This window comes from Thermobia domestica, chromosome 9 (genome assembly GCF_964235325.1).
Source record: "Thermobia domestica chromosome 9, izTheDome1.hap1.1, whole genome shotgun sequence".
Taxonomy (NCBI): Eukaryota; Metazoa; Arthropoda; class Insecta; order Zygentoma; family Lepismatidae; genus Thermobia; species Thermobia domestica.
The window spans coordinates 9,033,163-9,053,287 of NC_137462.1; the positions used below are offsets into that span (position 1 = coordinate 9,033,163).

The 20,125-nt window shown below is 35.8% G+C and overlaps 1 protein-coding gene across 1 annotated transcript in view; it reads left to right on the top strand.

The window, feature by feature from the left end:
• The window catches only part of LOC145694394 (uncharacterized), a 622,323-nt gene that overhangs the window by 170,340 nt on the left and 431,858 nt on the right, over window positions 1-20,125 (top strand). Inside the window, exon 6 of the mRNA XM_081770569.1 lies at window positions 4,055-4,148. Within this exon, the coding sequence (XP_081626695.1) occupies window positions 4,055-4,148 (94 nt within the window). The remainder of the gene's footprint in view (window positions 1-4,054; window positions 4,149-20,125) is intronic.

The window sequence follows — 20,125 nt, forward strand, 5'->3', positions numbered from 1 at the left end:
GGTGAATCCAGGACGGACTTCTGGGGAGGGGTTGTAGTACTGTTACTTAGAGCTACTTTTAAGATCTCCAAACTCTGGGATGTTTTTTTTTCTATGTATAAAATAAGTAAAGTTTCCTCTTCTGGGAGGGGGGGGGGCGATTGCCCTTTCCTGGATCCGCCCTTGCTAGAAACTATTAGGAAGCCTGATAGTTTATACGGAACTGACCATTGATAACGTTACGGTCGTATTCGAGTGAACACAAGTATTTATACAAACTTTTTGTCATATACAATCGCCAGGATCACCAGAGCAAAAGAAACAAATACGAGGCGCATGTTTTTTAAAAAAAAGCTGATAATATTTTGGCAACACTGATGAAGTTGAGCAGTCGCAGGAGCATGACCTAGTATTCTATGCATGCAACAGAGATAGAATCGTGTGAATGGGGCTGCCTACGTGCGAGTGGGTGAAATGGCTGCCGTAGTACAAAAAATCCCGCCAAATGCAAAGTGTGATCTGTCGTATGATTTCTAAACGCAAAAGGATAGAATGTAGCAGACATCCATCGGGAATTGTGTACCGTACCATTTACGGATCGACAGGGAACGTCAGGCAATGATGCAGAGAATTTCGGGAAGAGCGTTCAAATGTTCATTACGACAAGTGTAGCGGAAGGCCGTGTGTTCAGAGGACGATCTGGTGGAACGCGTTAACAAGAAAGTACGAGCCAATTGTCTGTTCACAATAACTGAATTCGCCAAAGAATATTCAGAAGTGTGCAAAAACAATGCATCGAATTGTGACTAAAAGTTGGGTTGTCACAAACTGTGTGCGAGGTGAGGTGGGTGCCTAAAATGCTGACAGACGCTTACAAAAAGCAAAGCATGAGAGTTGCATATGATATTTTTTAGCCCACTAGAGGGGAGATAAGGATGATTTCTTTTCTCATATAATGACGCAGTGGCGGCCGGTGGATTGTGGTTTTGGGTGTTGCAGTACGAACGATAAGAGACAGAAGATATAAAGTTGACTCATTGACTAATCAGCATAACTTTAGATGCAAATGCTATGTGACATGTTAAATTAAATAAAATTCTCTTTTAAAAAATAAAAAATCCAAACATTAGAAAAAAATGATAGAACGATTATTTTTATAGGAAAAGAAGAGTACATGATGAGGAGTAAAATAAAATATTTAGCCTACATCAATCGTTTCTCTGTTAAAAAAGTTTAGTTCGTTAAGAAAGTCTACAAATGTTAGTGAAGTTTCGAAATTTTTGGGAGGTCCGGACCCGGTGGACCCCCCTCGTGGCTACGCCCCTGAGCATTGCTAACTAGTCCCAAATTCAATGTGGCGTTCCCCATCATACAGTTTTATGTGGAAATTATCAAGAGTATAAAATATACTTATTTTATAAAAGAAATATGTTTATACTAAAATACTATCCACAGATGACTACTACATACACATCCACAGATGATCTACATACTGACTTATTAATATTTGATTCACAAATTACTGTGGAAGAAGCCTTCATTATCAATATAAGCTAAGAATTAACTTGTAAATGCGGGTCTACTTTCATTTGTTTTCTCCTCTACTAGATATTTTCTTTCTTATTTTGTAATTCTGCAATCACTCTTTTTAATTGTCATCATATTGATTTGCTTCAGTATGGTCCCGTAATTTAAAAATATGAATGCATAAAAACAAATTCCATTTGTTAATTGCTAGTGAAACAAAATCCAGAAATCTTATTTAGCGCGAAAAACCTTCTCGTTCACTGGAAACCGTGCTGTGTTGCAGAAGCACTGCAACGACCAGTCCCTTTAACTTCTGAGATAGGGGAAAGGAGACTTAACAGTTGCTCCAACTGCCGCGCTGAAGGAATCTGGTCGTTGTATGCTCCCTGCAACACAATATAAATTAGAGACTCTGTGACGGATTAGTTTTTGCTTTTTAAAACGGATTAACGGAACGAACAGTTACAGAAGAAAAAATATATTATTTAAAGTGTATATATGCGAGTATTAAAAAGTATTTTTTTCTGTTCTATACTGCTATTGATAATAATATTTTTTTCTTGAAATACTTTGGTCGTTGCGCAACGCTGCAACACTAACATTAGCCGCCACTGGTTAGCATACGTGTCTTCGACGCGCGCAATCCAGGTTTGATTCCAAGCGAAAACTCATGTAGTTCGGGCTCCAGGTTATGCTGTAGGTCCGTGTCTCCTATAGCCTTGGTGCTGAAAGTTATGTTAAACTAAAATGCATTCCAATCCTACAAGAAGGCAGCGAATCTTCGGCTTTAAGAATAATATATGTCATTTGTTCTGTCAGGTTATGACAGCTGTTGTACCTAACCCAATTGACAATCAACAAGCAAAATGCCCAGTCCCTGAGTGGCTATCTACACCCTCCGCAAAGTACTTCGGACTTCATAGAAAGCTGCCGTAGTAAGAGATCTACCACTTCGTTATCTTGTATTTAGTTTTTTGTTTCGAACACAGATTGTATCTGCATGAATGTATCTGGCAACAATGTATTACTGCTGATATGCGAGTTCATTTCGTTATGTATTGTTGGTTGACTCATGAAATGTTTCTTTCTGCTATAGTGTGTATTATAAATTGATTTGTTTTTGTGTGGTGCACTTTGTGTTCGATAATTTAGTACTATATTTGTGTTGGGCATTTGTGATATGACAGGAAAGTACTGTAGCAGTGCGGAAAAAGCCAATATCATTGTTTGGCGAAGTGAAAACTTCCCCATAAAGACGATATGCAAACGTACAGATCATGTAAAATCAACCATAATGAAGATTCTGGCAGCTGCCAAAGAACTCCTCCGGTAGTGGGAGGCCAAGGAAAAGAACGAAATCTACAGACATTCTCTTAATGAGAGAAATAAAGAAGAAAGCTCGACTGACAGGGACAGAACTTAAAGAATATTGGAAAACGTTAGTGTTCGGACAATTCAGCACCGTTTGCAAAAAGACGTGGATTTGCCGTGTCGTATTGCAGCTAAGAAGATTCTACTCACCGATCGTATGAAGGAACAACGTCTTGCTTTCGCAAAGAAATATGCACACTGGACACCAGCAGAGTGGAGGAAAGTCATGTTTTCCGACGAAAGCACATTCCAACTGTTCCGAATGGGAGCTGTTAAGGTTCGACGTCCATCATCTTCAGGTCGTTACGACCCAAAGTGTACGGCTCCAGCCGTTAGGCACTTCCAGTCTGTAATGGTTTAGAGGTGTTTTTCAGGTGAAAAGGGTAAAGGAAGTTTATATTTCTTACAAGAAAATGTGACGATGAACGCAGATCGATATATGAATATTCTTCTGAATCATTTAGTGGATATGCTCTATATTCACGACTGTGATTTTTTCATGCATGATAACGCTCCTTGTCACAAGGCTAAAAACGTAGCGAATCTTCTTGAGGAACAACATATCAAGATGTTAGAATGGCCTGAGAATAGCCACGATATAAATCCAATTGAATATTGTTCGCATCGTATGAAGGTATTCTTGGGACAGAAGAAGCTTCAGAACCTACAGACCCTCCAAGCAGAATTGGAGAAATGTGATGTATTTAGATGGACTTAAATTATTTCCGATGTCTCCATGCCCAAGCGTATTCAAATGACTCTCAAAAGTAAAGGCAATATGACTCCGTACTAATGTATGCATTTTATGTTATATGTGATATGTTAATAATAGCTTTCCACATTAATTTTATGTATTTATTGTCTTTTTATCAGGAAGTCCGAAGCGTTATTGCGGCTGTTGTACTATAATAAAAGTAATACTATTAGAAAAAAATCGATTGTTAATATGGCATAATCAAATAATAGAACATTTGTAGTCTCTTGATTTTAAGTCTCAGCCATATGCATGGACCTTATGAGGTTGCTTAACTTTGTTTTGAAGCATGACACACAGCACAGATAAGGTTAGCACACCGGAATGAAGATGTAGAAAATTGTTAATATTTAGCGTACAACAAAAGAAAAAGCTAGTGTCAAGTGTTAACAATATTAAGACGTATAATGCTTCTTCTTACAGGATGAAAAGGAACGAATCCAAAAAATGGGTGGTTGTGTAATGTATTGGGGTACGTGGCGAGTGAACGGACAGCTTGCAGTATCCAGAGCCATTGGTAAGTACTGATTTAGTTTTCTTTACGAACTTTTTTTACATTTTATGTGTTCAATTTACACTTAAAATTTTAATTTTCTTCTAAAAGTACATTTGAGTCATGAGTTCGCTGAAAAAAAAAAAAAAAAATGGAAACAAGATTTGCCAGTAACCTTGAAAGTCAGGGAATTTGAGGTTAATAAAATAAATTAATGTGGTTCATAGAAATTTTTGAAGAGCAAAACATGATTTAATAACTTGTTACCAGTTCATTCGTAGAATGTGATTTCTGTGAACTTAAAAAGTAAGTAAGTGAATACAGAAAAATAGAGATTAGGTTGAGTACTAGTAATCAAGGAACGGATTCTTCTATATGATATCGGACACTCTCATCAGACGTATAGTTATTTGCTGTGTAGTTTTGACCGTCCGTGTTGTGAGGAGTATATTGTCCGCTGAGTATTCGGCACATTCTTGTCCAATTTCCTGAATACTCAGATCTCAGAGAACGTTACGGACTGCCAGTTATACTTGACTGTGAGTTAGGAAATAATCTTGATTTCGTGGGGCATGTCCTATCGTTTGTGTACGCATCTGAAGTTGCTCCCGTTCTCTGAGCTGTTTTACTTCTTTACTTCTTTTATTCATCGCTGCTGCAATTGTATTCTTTATTCTCACATTTTTAAAAATTATTTGTTATTATTGTTCTCTCTTTTATTTCTTATACATTATTCTTTTGCCCATTCTTTAAGTTTTTTGTGTCTCTTCTGTATCAGTTTGTTTATTTCTGAACTTGTGCTATGTTCGTTTTTAAATTTTCCTTCAAGCAGTCCGTGTTTGAACAGTAGTACTGATCAGGACGGGGACAAATAGCCTCGTTGCTGTCGTCCCCATTAAACCCAATCACTCACACTCACACGCTTCGGTATGAATTATTTATTTGCCTTCAGTATTCTTTCCCATTGCTGAACTCCATAATGCAGGGTGATTTTTTTTTTTTTTTTAAACTCACGAATTTCATTTGCGTCTAGAGAATTTCTACCTGAAGTCCGATTTTTATATGGTTTGTGGCAAATGCTCAAGGAAGGATGGGAGATTTATGGGACTATGTTTACTGGTTTGAAGTCATCCGGGGTAATATCGACCACACCGCAATAAAAATGGCAAATTTTCGCCGGTGTACTGTACAATTGGAATGAGATTTTGGAGTTTTGAAGCGAAATTGCAGAATACAAATTAAGTGTTAGTGATAACACCTATAAATCATATGTTGAATAGCTACAGCCGGTTTCTTGCGACAAACGACGGAGAAATTTCGTGGGCGATCTAAGGAGTCGATTACTGACATATTCCACAACACCAGCATGCGGAGTTAGATTTTTCTATGTCTCACTCAGAAGTGATCCTGTTTTCTTCCAATTTATTTACTAGCAACCATATTATGTTCCTGTCTGGGGCAGAATTTGAGACAAATTTGTTTCTAAATGCCCTTTGAGTAGCAACAACAGATTCCGTTTACCAAAATCTTTTAACGATAAACACATGTTGTTCCAAAGAGTACATTATTCTCACTGTGTCCTGATCATACTCACACTGTAACATAGAACAGTACAGCACAATTCCTAATACAACGGCCCAGTTTCCTCTTTCTTATTGACCTTTGGGAGGTTGCCATCTAACGAAGAACACTCAAATCTCCATACCGCACCACACCTCATTCCAATTGTAAGGTACATTGGCAAATATTTGCTGTTTTTCTTGAGGCGTGGCTGATATTGCCCCGGATAAATTTAAACAAGTAAACAGTTTCATAAATCTCCCATCCTTTCTTGATCATTTGCCAAAAACCGCATGAAAATCGGACTTCGGTTAGAAATTCTAGATCAAAATGAAATCCGTGAGCTTTAAAGAAATCAGGTTGTAGTATATATGCTTGATAAAGTTTATGGGGCAGATCTTAAGAGACCTTTTGGAAGGGAAAAAAAATCAATTTAATTTCATAGAGAACTTGTTACATTGATATTGACTGTTTTCATAGATGACATATGAGCACAGAAAAGAAGGATAAAATGTGAACTACTTCTATCGCCATCGTATAAGATAATAAAAGCAACAATTTAATAAATAGCAAAAGGTATTTACCTTGTTCTTCTGTGTCCCGTTATAGCTTAGTTCAAAATCTCATATTAAACGTTAACTTTTCGCTAATATTTGTTAGTATAGTCAAGACAGATAAGAAATAAGGTTTTATTGGAATAGGATGTTCGGATAATTAATTACATAGAAAATCATAATTAAAAAAAAAAAAAAAAAGTTAAAGATATTGAAAACGTTCGACGTTTAACATTATTAGATCAAAAGATCCAATATATTTCAATCAAAAATTTTGTACGCTTTACATCTGGAGAACTACATACAATGTAGCCAAACACAAACTATCCCTTAACTTAGTATGATGTGCCCATTCCGTAGAAAATACGAAAACTCGCTTTAGAGGCCGTTCAAAAAGTTTGTGTCCGCTGATTCAAAAAGTAATTGCTGGCCAAGATCGTAATCTTTTGATTTTTTTTAAATCATTCCTAAAATTCTTGTTTTTTAAACTAATCTATGACAGGATGCGGAAGAGGAAGACGAGTACTGTTTGAGTTTGTTGGTAAGACTACCCTTCAAGTGACTTTATTATAATGAATAAACAGTAGATTTTTTTGTAAACTTACTTAAGTATCTTGTAACATATGTATGTGCAGTATTATGTATTATTGAGATTAGAACAAGTGGAAACTTCAAAAGTGGTTAATATAGTCATCCTTCAGTTTCATTTACGGGCTCCACCTTTATGAAACCTTCATGATAGCACTTAAGTAGTCTTTTGGCGTAGTATGGCATCACTGATAGACATTATCTGCATTTAAAGTGTCTACTCGGCAATAAATATCATACGCTCGTTAAGAGTTTGTTTACTATGTTAGAGCAACGAAAAAGTAAAAAGAATGTGGAAGGCTAATGGCTAATGTACAAAGTTCCTTGATTTAACTTCGCATGACACTATTAGGAACTGTTGCATATTAAAGGGTCAGCAGCACTGATAACTAATTAATGTAGTAAGTATGTGCTTTGTTTACCTGTTCCACTTATTTTCATTGTCGGTTTCCCAAATGTTTGCTATCATTTCCAATTAACGTAACCTTGGCTTCGTTTCTTTCAAGTGATTAATTTTATGTGTACAGGTATATATGTAATATATTATAGTTGCTGAAAAATTCTAGAGAACAGCTGATAGTTTTCCCTTCAGCCCCCTCCACCATTTGTCAAGTCATATAAGAATACTAAGCTGTGATTGAAATCTCTACTTTATATTGATCCATTTATCAAATGGAATGAGAATGAGCTGTGTAAAAAATGTAAAAGACCTTACACTTCTTATAATGTTAATGGCCTATTTTAGTTAAAATGATATCTTCCTGTGGAGAATCTCGCAACATACTAATGTCTATATGTTGGGAGTTATAATAGGTTTGGATTAAAAATGCTAGGGAAGACCAGTGGCCTGACAATAACCAGCTTTAACCTACTGCGAGGAAATATAAGGAGTATTAAGTGGTGAACCGAAGATCAGCTAAGTGATGTGTCTGAAGTTGGAGTGTCGTCCCAGAGCCAGAAGTTGGGAGTCACACCTCGGAGCCAGAAATAGAGAATGACGTCCCATGGTCAGAAACAGGGAGTCATGTCCCAAAACCAGAAGTAGGGAGTAGCGTCCCATAGTCAAAATCCTAAATCAAAAGTAGAGAGTGACGTCCCAAACCCAGAAGTTGGGAGTGGTGTTCTATAGCCAGAAGTAGGAAGTGACCTCCCAGACCAGAAGTTGGGAATGGCGTCCCAAAGCCAGAAGTAGGGATTCAGGAGCAGAGAGTGACGTCCCAGAGGCACAAGTGGAGAGTTGATGTCTCTAAGAAGTTAAATATAACGATACCTGCTGATTTTTATTTTTTTTGTAAGAAAGAGTGAGTGTTGAGAGTTGTTGTAGGTTTGGGTTAAGAGTGCTAAGGAAGAACTGTAGCCTGACAATATGTAGGTTATAGTCTGTGGTTTTTGGAGAGATATTCGAATGAACTTGAGATATACTATTATGATTGGGGTCACTTATATATGGATATTTATATATTTTATAGTTCAGTTATGGGGTTGTGTGTGAGTACATGTAAATGAAAAATAAGTCAAAAGGAAATTATGTATAAATATAAGAAAGTATGTACAAGTTATTGCTTAATGAAAAGTGATCTAAATACTTGATATTTATCTTGTTTACGTATATACATTTAAGTGCAAAGTTATGTATAACAAATAATAAGATAAATGCTATTGGTAAAGTATGACTGCAAGAACAAATAGAACTGTTATATACAGTAGAGCGTCGATTATCCGAAGTAATTGGGGGACATGGGTGTTCGGAAAACTGGTTTGTTCGGATAATCGAACTGTACATGTTTATTTGCCAAAAAGAAATACTGTACAGTAAATTTATTCAAAAAAACAGGCATCTCTTTAAGTATTACAAAGTAACGTACAAAGGCAACGCCTTATGAAGGCCCCATTAGAAGCAATGTTCCGCCAGCGGTGGCTCAGTGCGGCGACTACTGTGGGAAACTTGGTTTGGGAGTGAGGGGGATGATGGACGGTAGGGTGGGAGAGTAACAGGTGCGAGCGAGTACACAGTTCGATTAAGCGGTCGTTCGGTTGACCGACGTTCGGATAATCGACGCTCTACTGTATACATACATGTATACCTTTATTCAATTACTATAGTATAGGTATGTTTATGATGTCGAACGAGTCGTTAAACACCCAAAAACGTACCAAAATGTATTTATTTAAAGAGAAATTCGACATTGAAAAATGATAAATATCGAGAAAGTATTGCGTCGAAGAAAATTTGTAACTTAATTAAGAAATGCAACGATTTCTTTATGAGTAGCTCAACACTGTTGATAAAGACAGTGGAATAGATTTGTTTGAACAGTTCAAATTCAAATCTTCTCGATACAGTCAAGGCAAGGACTTGAAGCAAAATCAGAAATCATAATTTGAAAGAACGGACGAATCCATGGAACAGTATTGTGCTGTGCATCTAGGTGATAGTCACAACCTGACAATGACACAGTAGTTCTTTTGCCAAAAACAAAAGGAGCAGAAGTACTCTACTTTTGTGTTACTATGGGTGTTTACGTATTTTGCTGAACGAACGAAAATTTAAACCGACCAAAGCTTAAGCTTTCGTTGCAATTACAACAAATCTTGGAAAATGCGTTCGCGAAGTCTTTGAAACATTAGAAATGTCTGTATTTTCATAGGGAGACGTAAACATTCACTTGAATGATTAGAAAATGAAGAATGCACCCATTAAATTTATGTTTCCATATCTTACAAATGCTCAGTGTGTCCAGTATCCACTGTTGATCACATAGCACATGCCTATTCTATAGTTCAGTTTAGTCCACACTTGATTCAGCAGCTCAGAGGTGATTCTCGCAGTGGTAAATGTGATGAAGTGTCGCAGATCATGGAGGTAATGCGGTAAGGGTGGTAAGATAGACCTTGTTTTGAACCAATTAAGTCCAAATTTAAATGAGCAATGTTAAAAATACTTTATCTTGTCTCAAACACAGCATTCAGACTTTCTACGTCGTGACCTTCAAAAGTTCTTTACTATCGAGTGATTGATCAGCATTTATGCCCTTTGTCAGTTGTATGGCTGTATGGTACGAGACCTACAGTGCACTGTAGGGAATTTGATGCTTTTCCATCAGGAATGAAATCCAGGACGTCGTGCTTTATAGACACATGCGGTAGCCACCAAACCAACGAAGACGGCTGTCACTGTTGACATGTAAACAACAGAACATACTTCTTGAGTTTCACTAACGGTGTACGTTCAAATGGACTTAGTAGATCAGAGGGGAAATAAAGTAAAAAATGCAATGGTTCTGTTAGTACGGGAAAGAACCATATGGGTTAATGTAACTCCGCAAGAACTTTCATGGTTCAAGTATGGTTACCTTGATGGCTAGCGTGCGAGTGTTTGAAAAATGAAATGAAATCTTTAAGTTTTACGTCCCACGGTTATGCCGGTTAGGCTAAAGGAGACGGTGATGATGAGAGATGAGTGAAACGGTGGAATGAAGAAAGTGGGAGGAAACGGGAGAACCCCAAGAAAACCCACGAGCACGGTGTTTGTCCACCACAAAGTTCACTTGGCGGGGGCTGGGATCGAACCCGGGACCCCAAGCACCAGAGGTGAACGCTCTACCACTGAGCCACCGCGCCCCCTGCGAGTGTTTGTTCATGTATTAATGTCATTTATCATATGTACGAATGTGGTGTTATTGGTAGCTACCAGCGGAACTATAGTAACAGGTGGCTTTAATATTCGTAATTCTGTGAAAGCTATGTCTATGTGTCTGCCAGAATACTGCAAACTCTATTGTTTCACAGGCTTTGTGAACACAGTGTATAACATTAAGTTCAATTATTGGTAAATATGGAATTATAATTCAAATACTTAACACTTTTACAATACTCTTCAGATCCAACACAATTATAATTATAGAGAATAAATTGTCCCTAAATATGAGCAAGTTGAACTCAGAAATCTGGATCTGAATTACTTCAGATAGATTTCTCGGAAATGTGTTATGTGTTTTTGCAATGGCGTAGAGAATTTTGAGTCTGGGAGGATCAGAACTAATTGAAGCTGATATTCTCAGATTAACCACATTTCAGTATTCGAAGAGGTTCTAGACGAAGAATAGTCTGTGTCCATGGCTACCAACAAGAATATTTCTATGGAACCTAAAAAGAATAAAAGTTGGAAGATAGTTTCAAATATTTTAAGTTACTCTTTAAGTATGATTCTAGGTTGTAATAAACGATCTGTTCTTTTCGTCTTGCGGTAAGAATATCCTTGGTCATTTTAAATTTTATTCCTCTCTATTTTTTGGACATGACATTCTTTCACTCCAATTCCTTGGATTACAGATTGTTATCAATGTTTCTGATTTCCCCCTCCCCCCATTTTTCTTTGTCATTCTTAGCGCTTCTTCATTGTTTGTATGTTCCATTCAGCTAATTTTCGTCAATTTTTCTCCAAAATCACATTTCCAGCTTTTTCATGGTATCCATGATTTTTGCTCTGTTGAATACGATAGTAAGAAACATTTTCTTCAGATAGACACTTACTATTCGCCCTGTTATTTATTTATTTATGTTTGTTCACACTATTATTTTGTTTACTATATTTACACTTTTGGCATCACTTTTTTTTTTTTTTTTTTTTTTTTAACATCCTGCTTCCATGATTAACACAGATTCCTCGTCTTAATTGCTGTTGCATCTATTTTTTAAAAACTTTTTTTCTATATTTTTCATGCTAATATCATGAGCCCGAAAAAAGAAAAAGAAAAAAATCAAACCAGTGTTTATATTTTAAATTTGAGTACATTATATGCTTACAATGAATCAATGAGTACCCTACTTTTAACATAATAAAGGAAAAATAGTTATTTTTGAAGCAAGCAGTGGATATTTATTGTGGGAAATGTTCTGTGTCGAATGCAGCAGTTCAACAGATGATGATAATAATTATGTCGTAGTGGGAAGTATTATTCACGGATGCAGACAACAATAACCTAAAAGTAATGGAGTGAAAGAAAAGCTCTTGGAGTGAACAATTCTTTTATTGGATGTCCGACAGCACTGCAAGGGAAAGTACGCTCATTTCCGTTGCTTTCTGATCTAATCGAGCAAATAGTTCGTGGAGTCTCTTCTAGATGGCAGGACAATGACCGCTTACTTCATGCTGTGCTCAAGACTTCGTAGTGTGTCGTTACGACGTGGTAATCTTGATCAATTTTACAGTTGGAACGATTGAACGTGTAGGTATTAGAATTTTATTTTATTTCGTAAATGCAAAACAATACTAGAAAAAAGAAAGTATGAAAACGAACCAAAAGAAAGTTACTAGAATTACAGCAAGATAGGGAATGATATCTCGTGGAGAATGCTAACTGTAATTGTAGGAAATGTGACCCTATCTCTTTTTCCCAGGATACAGGAAACCCAGGTTCGATTCCCGCATCTTTGTGAATGTTCTGCTTAAAGGCAAATACTACTAGATTTGGCAGACATGACTTGGTGTGGCCATCAAATTGAACAGTAAGAGTAGGATTGACTTTTTTTTTCTTTCTTTTTTTTTTTTAACTTTCGAGTAACGATAGAAGCAGTGGCGTGAATTACACCGTCGCAGACACCACGTTGCGGAGGGCCACGTGGACGGGGGGAGGGGGGAGAAAACGTTCGATGGCTTACTGAAAAATAGTTACAGGGTTCTTACTGGTCAGGGAAGATCAGGAAAAGTCAGGGAAAATGGTACAGGTCAGGGAAGATCAGGGAAAATAATGCAAGTCAGGGAAGATCAAGGAAAGTCAGGGAAATTTTATACAATATATTTTTTCTAATATTAATTGTACACCAATTTCAACTTAGCCAACTATTATGGGAGGTAAATGGAATGTACGTATGAGCAATTGATTACTATTTGTCTTTATAGAGTAAACGTTCTCATATATAACTATTCATCAGTATTTATTTCTTATTTATATGTCAACGTCATCCGACACCTGTCGTGAAAGTCAGGGAATTTCATGCCAAAAGTCAGGGAGCATCCAGGGAAATATAGATTTTTCCAGATCAGTAGGAACCCTATATTATTATTGGAATGGGGATCTAAATAAGTTAACGCCAGTGGATAGAAGTATCTTGTGTTCGTGACAGAGGAAAATCGAATTCGGGATTTCAATTAGTTTACACTGTTCATAGTCCCTGGATGCTGAAAATGTTATTTTTAGAGTCTGCTCATATATTTGTCCCGAATCCTTTTGTCCCTCTAGAGGACATTCTATTCGACCTAGGTTTATCAAATTTTAAACTTAATACTTTAATACTATTCTCCAAGAAGGTTTCTTCATATATTGTTTCTACTAAAAAAAAAAAAAAAAAAAAGGTTAGTTTATATTTTCTCAGAAATGGCTGTTACGATTCTGTTTATATGATTTATATGAAGTGAAAATGAAATATTTCAGTTTTACGACTCACGATTATACCGTTTACGTTAAGGGAGATGATGATTAAAGTAAGTGAATGATGATTTAAAAAATAGTGGAATGAGAAAGTGGGAGGAAACGGGAGTTACCCCTGGGAAAACCCACAGACAGAATGTTGTCCACCACAAACGTACTTGGTCGGGGTTCGAACTAGGGATCCCACTCACTAGAGGTAAACGCTCTACCACTGAGCTACCGTAATCCCAATTTTGTTTACATTTTGTACACTCATGTCCCAAATGATTGTCACATATCTATAACTGTCTTCTTGTAAGAATATAATTTGATGATTTTACAGGAAACTTTTAATACTGATACTATATGTATAATCGGGAAATGTATATTTGTGATAAATTTCATAGGAAAAGAATTATAAATACGAAAATTAGAATGAGTAAAACAAAATGTTGCTAAATGGACAAGCAAGTTTTATTTTCGTTTTATTGTTCTTATTTACTACTCTTTTGACCTGAAATTTGCTACATACATGTCTTTGCTGATTATACATATACTAACATTATAAGAAATACCGGACGAATTCGTTATCAAATTATATTCCTACAACAACACATTTATAGACATGCAGCAATAATTTTGGACATGAGTGTACATCAGTATTTTATTAACAACTTTACAACCAAAGTATAAGTCATTTCACTTGAAAAAATGCAGAAGGAGTAGTTTACTTCTGTGTTGTGAAATTTTTGCGAACGACTTTCCCAAAAATGTTTTGGATATTTTCTTCATTCCTCATAAATACATATTCCCACATAAATTTGAGCTTAGCTCCTAAATATTTAGTTTCTGCTTAGTTGTAAATAGTCATTGCGTTTAACAGAATCCGACAACTACATACATAAATACAGGCTAATCTGTGGTACAGCTATTGTTGGTTCACAAGCATTTTACTAAAATGGTTGTTGAACATTACTGTAGTGGCTTTACAAACTATTCGTTGTATAATGTATCCGTTGCAACTGTAGTATCCATCGCGCCTACAGTGTATTGTCTCTTTTTGCTATAGAATAACAATTTTCTTCATAGATGCTTGCAAATTGTTAATAATATTTGTTGAGAACATAACTATTTCCGGTTATTTCGTGTTATAATGAAAAACGAGAGATTATGTACATTGTTAGTTCTTCATTTGTATTAGAAAATTTAAGGAGCACTTCATTCTCAGGAAAAAAATTCATGGGAAAACCCCTTCGATAGGTTTATATTGAAAGATAGGTAGATATATTAATAAAATAAAATGGACCAAAGCACCAAATATATCCGGACCTTAAAGGCAAAGGAAGGTCAGTCATTTCTTTTTTCTGAAAATGAGTTACTGCACCACTGCACCACTGTATTAGGAATACTTTATCAAATAGCAACAATAAAATTGGATATAAGTCCGAAGGCACTTAAAGGCAAAAAGAAGTAAGTCACTGTTTTCTGTCTCTCCTGAAAATTTAATAAAAATGACTTACTCCCCTCTGCCTTTAAGGTCCGGATATAATAATAGTACTTGTGTAACAATTTCGGTAATGTTCTCCTCCTCCATTGGTAATCTCCTTCATCACACAACATGCCTGATTAATATTTCCAAAGTTGTAATAAACAAGATATATATCTATATCTATATCTATATCTATATCTATATCTATATCTATCTATCTGTGCGTTAAACAGTGGTGCCCCCCCTTATGTCCATGACGCACCCCCCTCCAATTGTCTACCCGTAGGTGTTCTTCCATGAAAATAATCTTCTTTTCGATTAATATTTACACTCCCTCAAACATATTTATACAGATTTTTACCCCCCCCCCAAATATTTCAATGACGCACTTTACGTCATAGCCCCCCTTGTGGGCACTCCTGCGTTAAAATATCAAATAATGCTTTTTGACAAAGTGGATACTTTCATTTATCTAGAATCAATATTAGCAGATCAAACCATAAGTCACGAAGAAATTAAATATCGACTGAACGCAAGGAATTCGTGTTATTATTCAGTTCAAAATCTTTTATAGTCGTGAATTCTGTCAAGGAATTTGAAGCTTAAAACATATAAAACGATAATCATACCTGTTGTTCTGTATAGTTGCGAAACATGGTCGTTTACTCTGAAAGAAGAAATCAGACTGAAAGTATGTGTGAATAAAATCGTGAATTTACCTAACATTGCTAGAGTCATCAAATCTAGGAGGCTCAGGTGGGCAGGTCATGTAGCCAGAATAGAAGAAAGTAGGAACGCTTTCAAAGTTTTCACTGGAAATCCAATCGGGAAACAACCATTAGGAAGACCTAGGCGCAGAAGGAAGGACAATATTAAGATGGATCTCGCAGAGATTGGAATACAAAGTAGAAACTGGATGCAGTTAGCTAAGGATAGAAGTCAGTGAAAAGCTTTTATGAACACGGCATTGAACCTCCGGGTTCCATAAGCCATAGAGTTAGTTATATATCCTGCTCATTATGTATTACATGCAGTTTTAGGTGAAGTTAACTGTTACATCAGTAGTCCCTTCAAAAGCAAATTTATCGTCCTTTTTAGGTTTTGATCATATGTTAAAATAGTATTAATTAGAATCCTCTTAATGTTATTGGTATTAACACGAAAATCGATAATTTTGTTAGTAATTTTGCTTAGATTGAACATTAATCCAAAAAAGACAAAATAAAATTCAAGTAAACTGAGATTCACACACTGTAGTTAAACTTCGAACAAGTATAGATTCTAATTTAATAAGATAAAAAATTATGCAAATTCTAACTGTTTCTATAAATGTGTAATATATTCTTGATAACGTTCACTTACGTTTTTCTAAATATGTATTTTCATATACTGGGTGGCCCAAAAGTAGGTATACAGTACGGTACTGATCAGCACATTGCATTTTATATCATTTCTTATTGTTATCCAACAGTTAGACATAGTTCCTTTATTATTTGTTCTGAATATGTTTTTACTTACATCTTAAGCTCGGAAGAGTCAAAGCAAATAAGCCCATAAACTAGAATGTTATACTTGATCAATGCAGAGGTATATACCTACTTTTGGGCCACCCTGTATATGAAAATACATATTTAAAAACATAAATGAACGTTATCAAGAATATAATACACATTTATAGAAACAGTTAGAATTTGCATAATTTTTATCTAACTAAATTAGAATCTATACCTATTCGAAGTTCTACTGCAGTGTGTGAATCTCAGTTTACTTGAATTTAATCTTGTCTTTTTTGGATTGACGTTCAATCTAAGCAGAGTTACTAACCTCATAGAACAAAATTATCGATTTTCGGCTCTAAAATTATCGTATATCCGTTATGTATATGATAATGTGTAGAAGCAAGTATAATATAATTAATAATAGCATTAATATATAATAAATTTATCTAGTAATCTTCAGTTGCGAACTCCAAGTCGGCGTCACTGTCCTCATCATGTGTTAAATCCTCATTAACACTACTGTGACCAACACCAATGTGTCCACCCTCTCGTAAACGGAATTGAATTCAAAGAATTAATGCAGGGTTTCCAGTTACCAATTTTCAAATCGTTATTGATTTATTTTAGCGAGAATAACTATTAAAAACCTCAGTGTGTGTGTGTGTGTGTTTCATAATTATTTAATGCGCATCTGCAATTTATTTGCACATTCAAAAACTTTTTTTTTAAAAGTGTGCATTCTAAAATTATCGTATAGCCAGCCAATATCGCAAGGCGATTATCGTATATCGTGATAAAGTATCGTATAGTTGGCAAGCCTGAGTCTTAGAGAACCAGTACTAATTGAAAGATCCCAGTTTATCCACGTAATGGCTCTGCTATCGATAGTAAACATAAAACTTCCAGATTTAATAGTTCCTGTTATACAGTATTTCATGTAAGGAATTTATTCTGAGAGCTAAATTCTCAATAAAAGTTTCTGTTGTATTACCGATCTTATTAATAATTACGATCTGATGTAAACAAATCTCACCATTTGCAGATCAACAATGTACACTCATGTCCAAAATGATTGTCGCATATCTATAACTGTCTTCTTGTAAGAATATAATTTCATAATGACTTTGCAGGGTACTTTTAATACTGTGTGTGTAATCGGAAAATTTATATTTGTTGTAAATTTCATAGGAAAAGAATTATAAATACGAAAGTTAGAATGAGTAAAACAAAATGTTGCTAAATGGACAAGCAAGTTTTATTTTCGTTTTATTGTTCTTACTTACTGCTCTTTTGACATGAAATTTTCCACATACATGTCTTCGCTGATTATACATATACTAACATTATAAGAAATACCGGGCGAATTCGCTATCAAATTATATTCCTACAACAACATATTTATACACACGTGACAATAATTTTGGACATGAGTGTACGTGCTTCAATACATAAGAGTGTGTGTAGGGAAGGAAGTACTGGAATCGTGAAAAACAAAGTCATAATGTTCTCCTTGAAAGTAGTCCCTAAGTAGGGATGCAGGCCCCCATGTCTCTCATTGGGGAGGGAGAGGAATTTTTGACGGAATCACAGATTATCAGATTATATACAAAATCATTTTATCTTTACCTTATTTGTAGCACTGGCGGAGATATATTAATCGAGATAAAACCGTTTTTCTTTGTCGGGGAGGGCAATTCTTGCCACGATGGAAGCACGGCTATTAAGATAGAGAGTAAAGGAGATTTTTTTTCCTGTAAGTTTTAAGAGAGCAGCTGCAGAGGTGAACATAGAAAGTTTCAGGATCTTCGCAATTTTCTGGCACGTGTAGCATGAATTATGCAGGGCGCGTACTCCAAAGACGGAATGGCAGCCGTTTTTAAAGAAGGAGAGAGAGAGAGAGATTCTAGAACGGAAGTTCCTCCATTTCCTTTGCAAACGCCGTTGCATGGATAATTCTAGTGGTATTGTTTAAGATCTTTTCTCGTTTCCTTGTACTAGAGTAATTTCGTTTTTCTTTTAAGGTTCGTCTTTAAGTTGTTAAGAACGCAGTTCACTATGTTATCCTTAGTAATGGGGTGCATTTTTTGTGTATTATACAAGCACGTGTGCGATTCATTTGATGATTTTTCCACCTTGAATTGTTCAATCTAGTCCAAAAATATGTACATCTATTACGTGGGAGGTATGACAGGGAAAGGTTCTTATTCTAGATATTGGCTATTAACTATTATTCCCTAATTCCCATTTTTTTCTGAAGTAAAAAAAAAAAAAAAAAAAAAAATCATCCACAGTTCGGCTTTGGAACAGGTACAGTAGCTCAACGATACGCCATTGATGATCTTGCGAAAGATATACATGAAGTATTTGAAAATATGCATTTTGCATTGGCCACGTTTTGTGATTTAAGCAAGAATTTTGACTGTATAGAACATAGTATATTATCAAGAAAATTGGGGTATTGTGGTTTTCAAGGTAAGAGTCTGAACTTGATTAAAACATAACCTAGAAAATCGTAATCAGATTGTTAATGTCAATGGAATGAAATCGGATAGTATACCAATAAAACGTGGGGTTCCCCAAGGTTCAGTACTGGGGCCGTTATTGTTTATGTTAAATGATTTACCGCTGAATATCATACAACTTTGCTAAACGTCAGCAATAATTGTACAGAATTATTGAAATTGAATGAGGAAACCTTTATAGAAACCAAGGAATGGTTTAAGGCAAACGGATTTCTTCTTAACGAAGAGAAAAAGACAAATATTTTCTTTGAATGAATGTCCGGAAGTGTCGAAGACCGTAAAATTTCTTGGTGTTATCCTGGCTAGGCAATTAACAAAAGCACGTGTAGAATATGTATGTGTACAGGCCCGCAACCAGAGGGTAAAAATAGGGGGCCTGGCACCTCCAAACCTCAATACAAAAAACACAATCTACATATGTGTAAGAGAATTTTTGACTTCCCCCCTAACATATTCATGGCCCTCCCAAACCTCTGTGGCTGGTTTCGGGCCTATATGTGTAAAACTTCGGAGAACAATAAGTTTACTACGAAATTTAAGAGATACAGTTCCGATATAGTGAGCTTGTTGCAACACAATAAACATTAGTGAATCTGTAATGAATTATATTCTTGTTTTTGAATAGCTTAATACAGTTATAAAAGTGCAGAAGTATGTTACTTTAGGTATACATAAGAATAACAAAAATAACGTTCTTCTCTTTGTTGCTGTCATTCCGAATAATCATTTTCCTTAAAAAAATATTTGTTGTTGCGCAACGTTGCAACACTAACATTATCCACCACTGTAAGAATCTCTCTGTTAGGCGTTTTGTTCATTCTTTTAGGAAGTGTATGATTTCAATCTAATGTTGATGCACACTGCAAACCACTTAAATAAAGGTTATGTTACACTCTATATATAAGTGATAACCTACTAGGAGTAATTACCCTTTCTTCTTAATTACAATTTTTTTTTTGGGGGGGGGGGCTGGGCTGGGATGGGGTGGGATGGGGAATTACGTTTCTCTTTCGGGAATTGCATAAAATATTGTATGTGATTCGGATATGGTAAAAACATAATTAAATCTGCGGTGCAAATGCACGTACAATGAACACTGTCACATGTAAATGGCCACTAATGCATTCACAGGAAGTCATGTGAGTCGCTTGTAATGAAGCCGTGTGCATCCATATGGAGAGCTTATTTTACATACGTGCTGAAGGCGGAAATGACGTCAGGTGTGCATGCAGAGGGTTGCACATACATACGTACACACACATGACAAGTCGTCGTGCTTAGTAACTTCAGGTGTGTGGGAGGGTGTTTTTATGTTATTGGACGAGAAACTGCGACTATAGGATAAGCAAGATGGGGGAGTGTTAAATCGCACTGCAGTT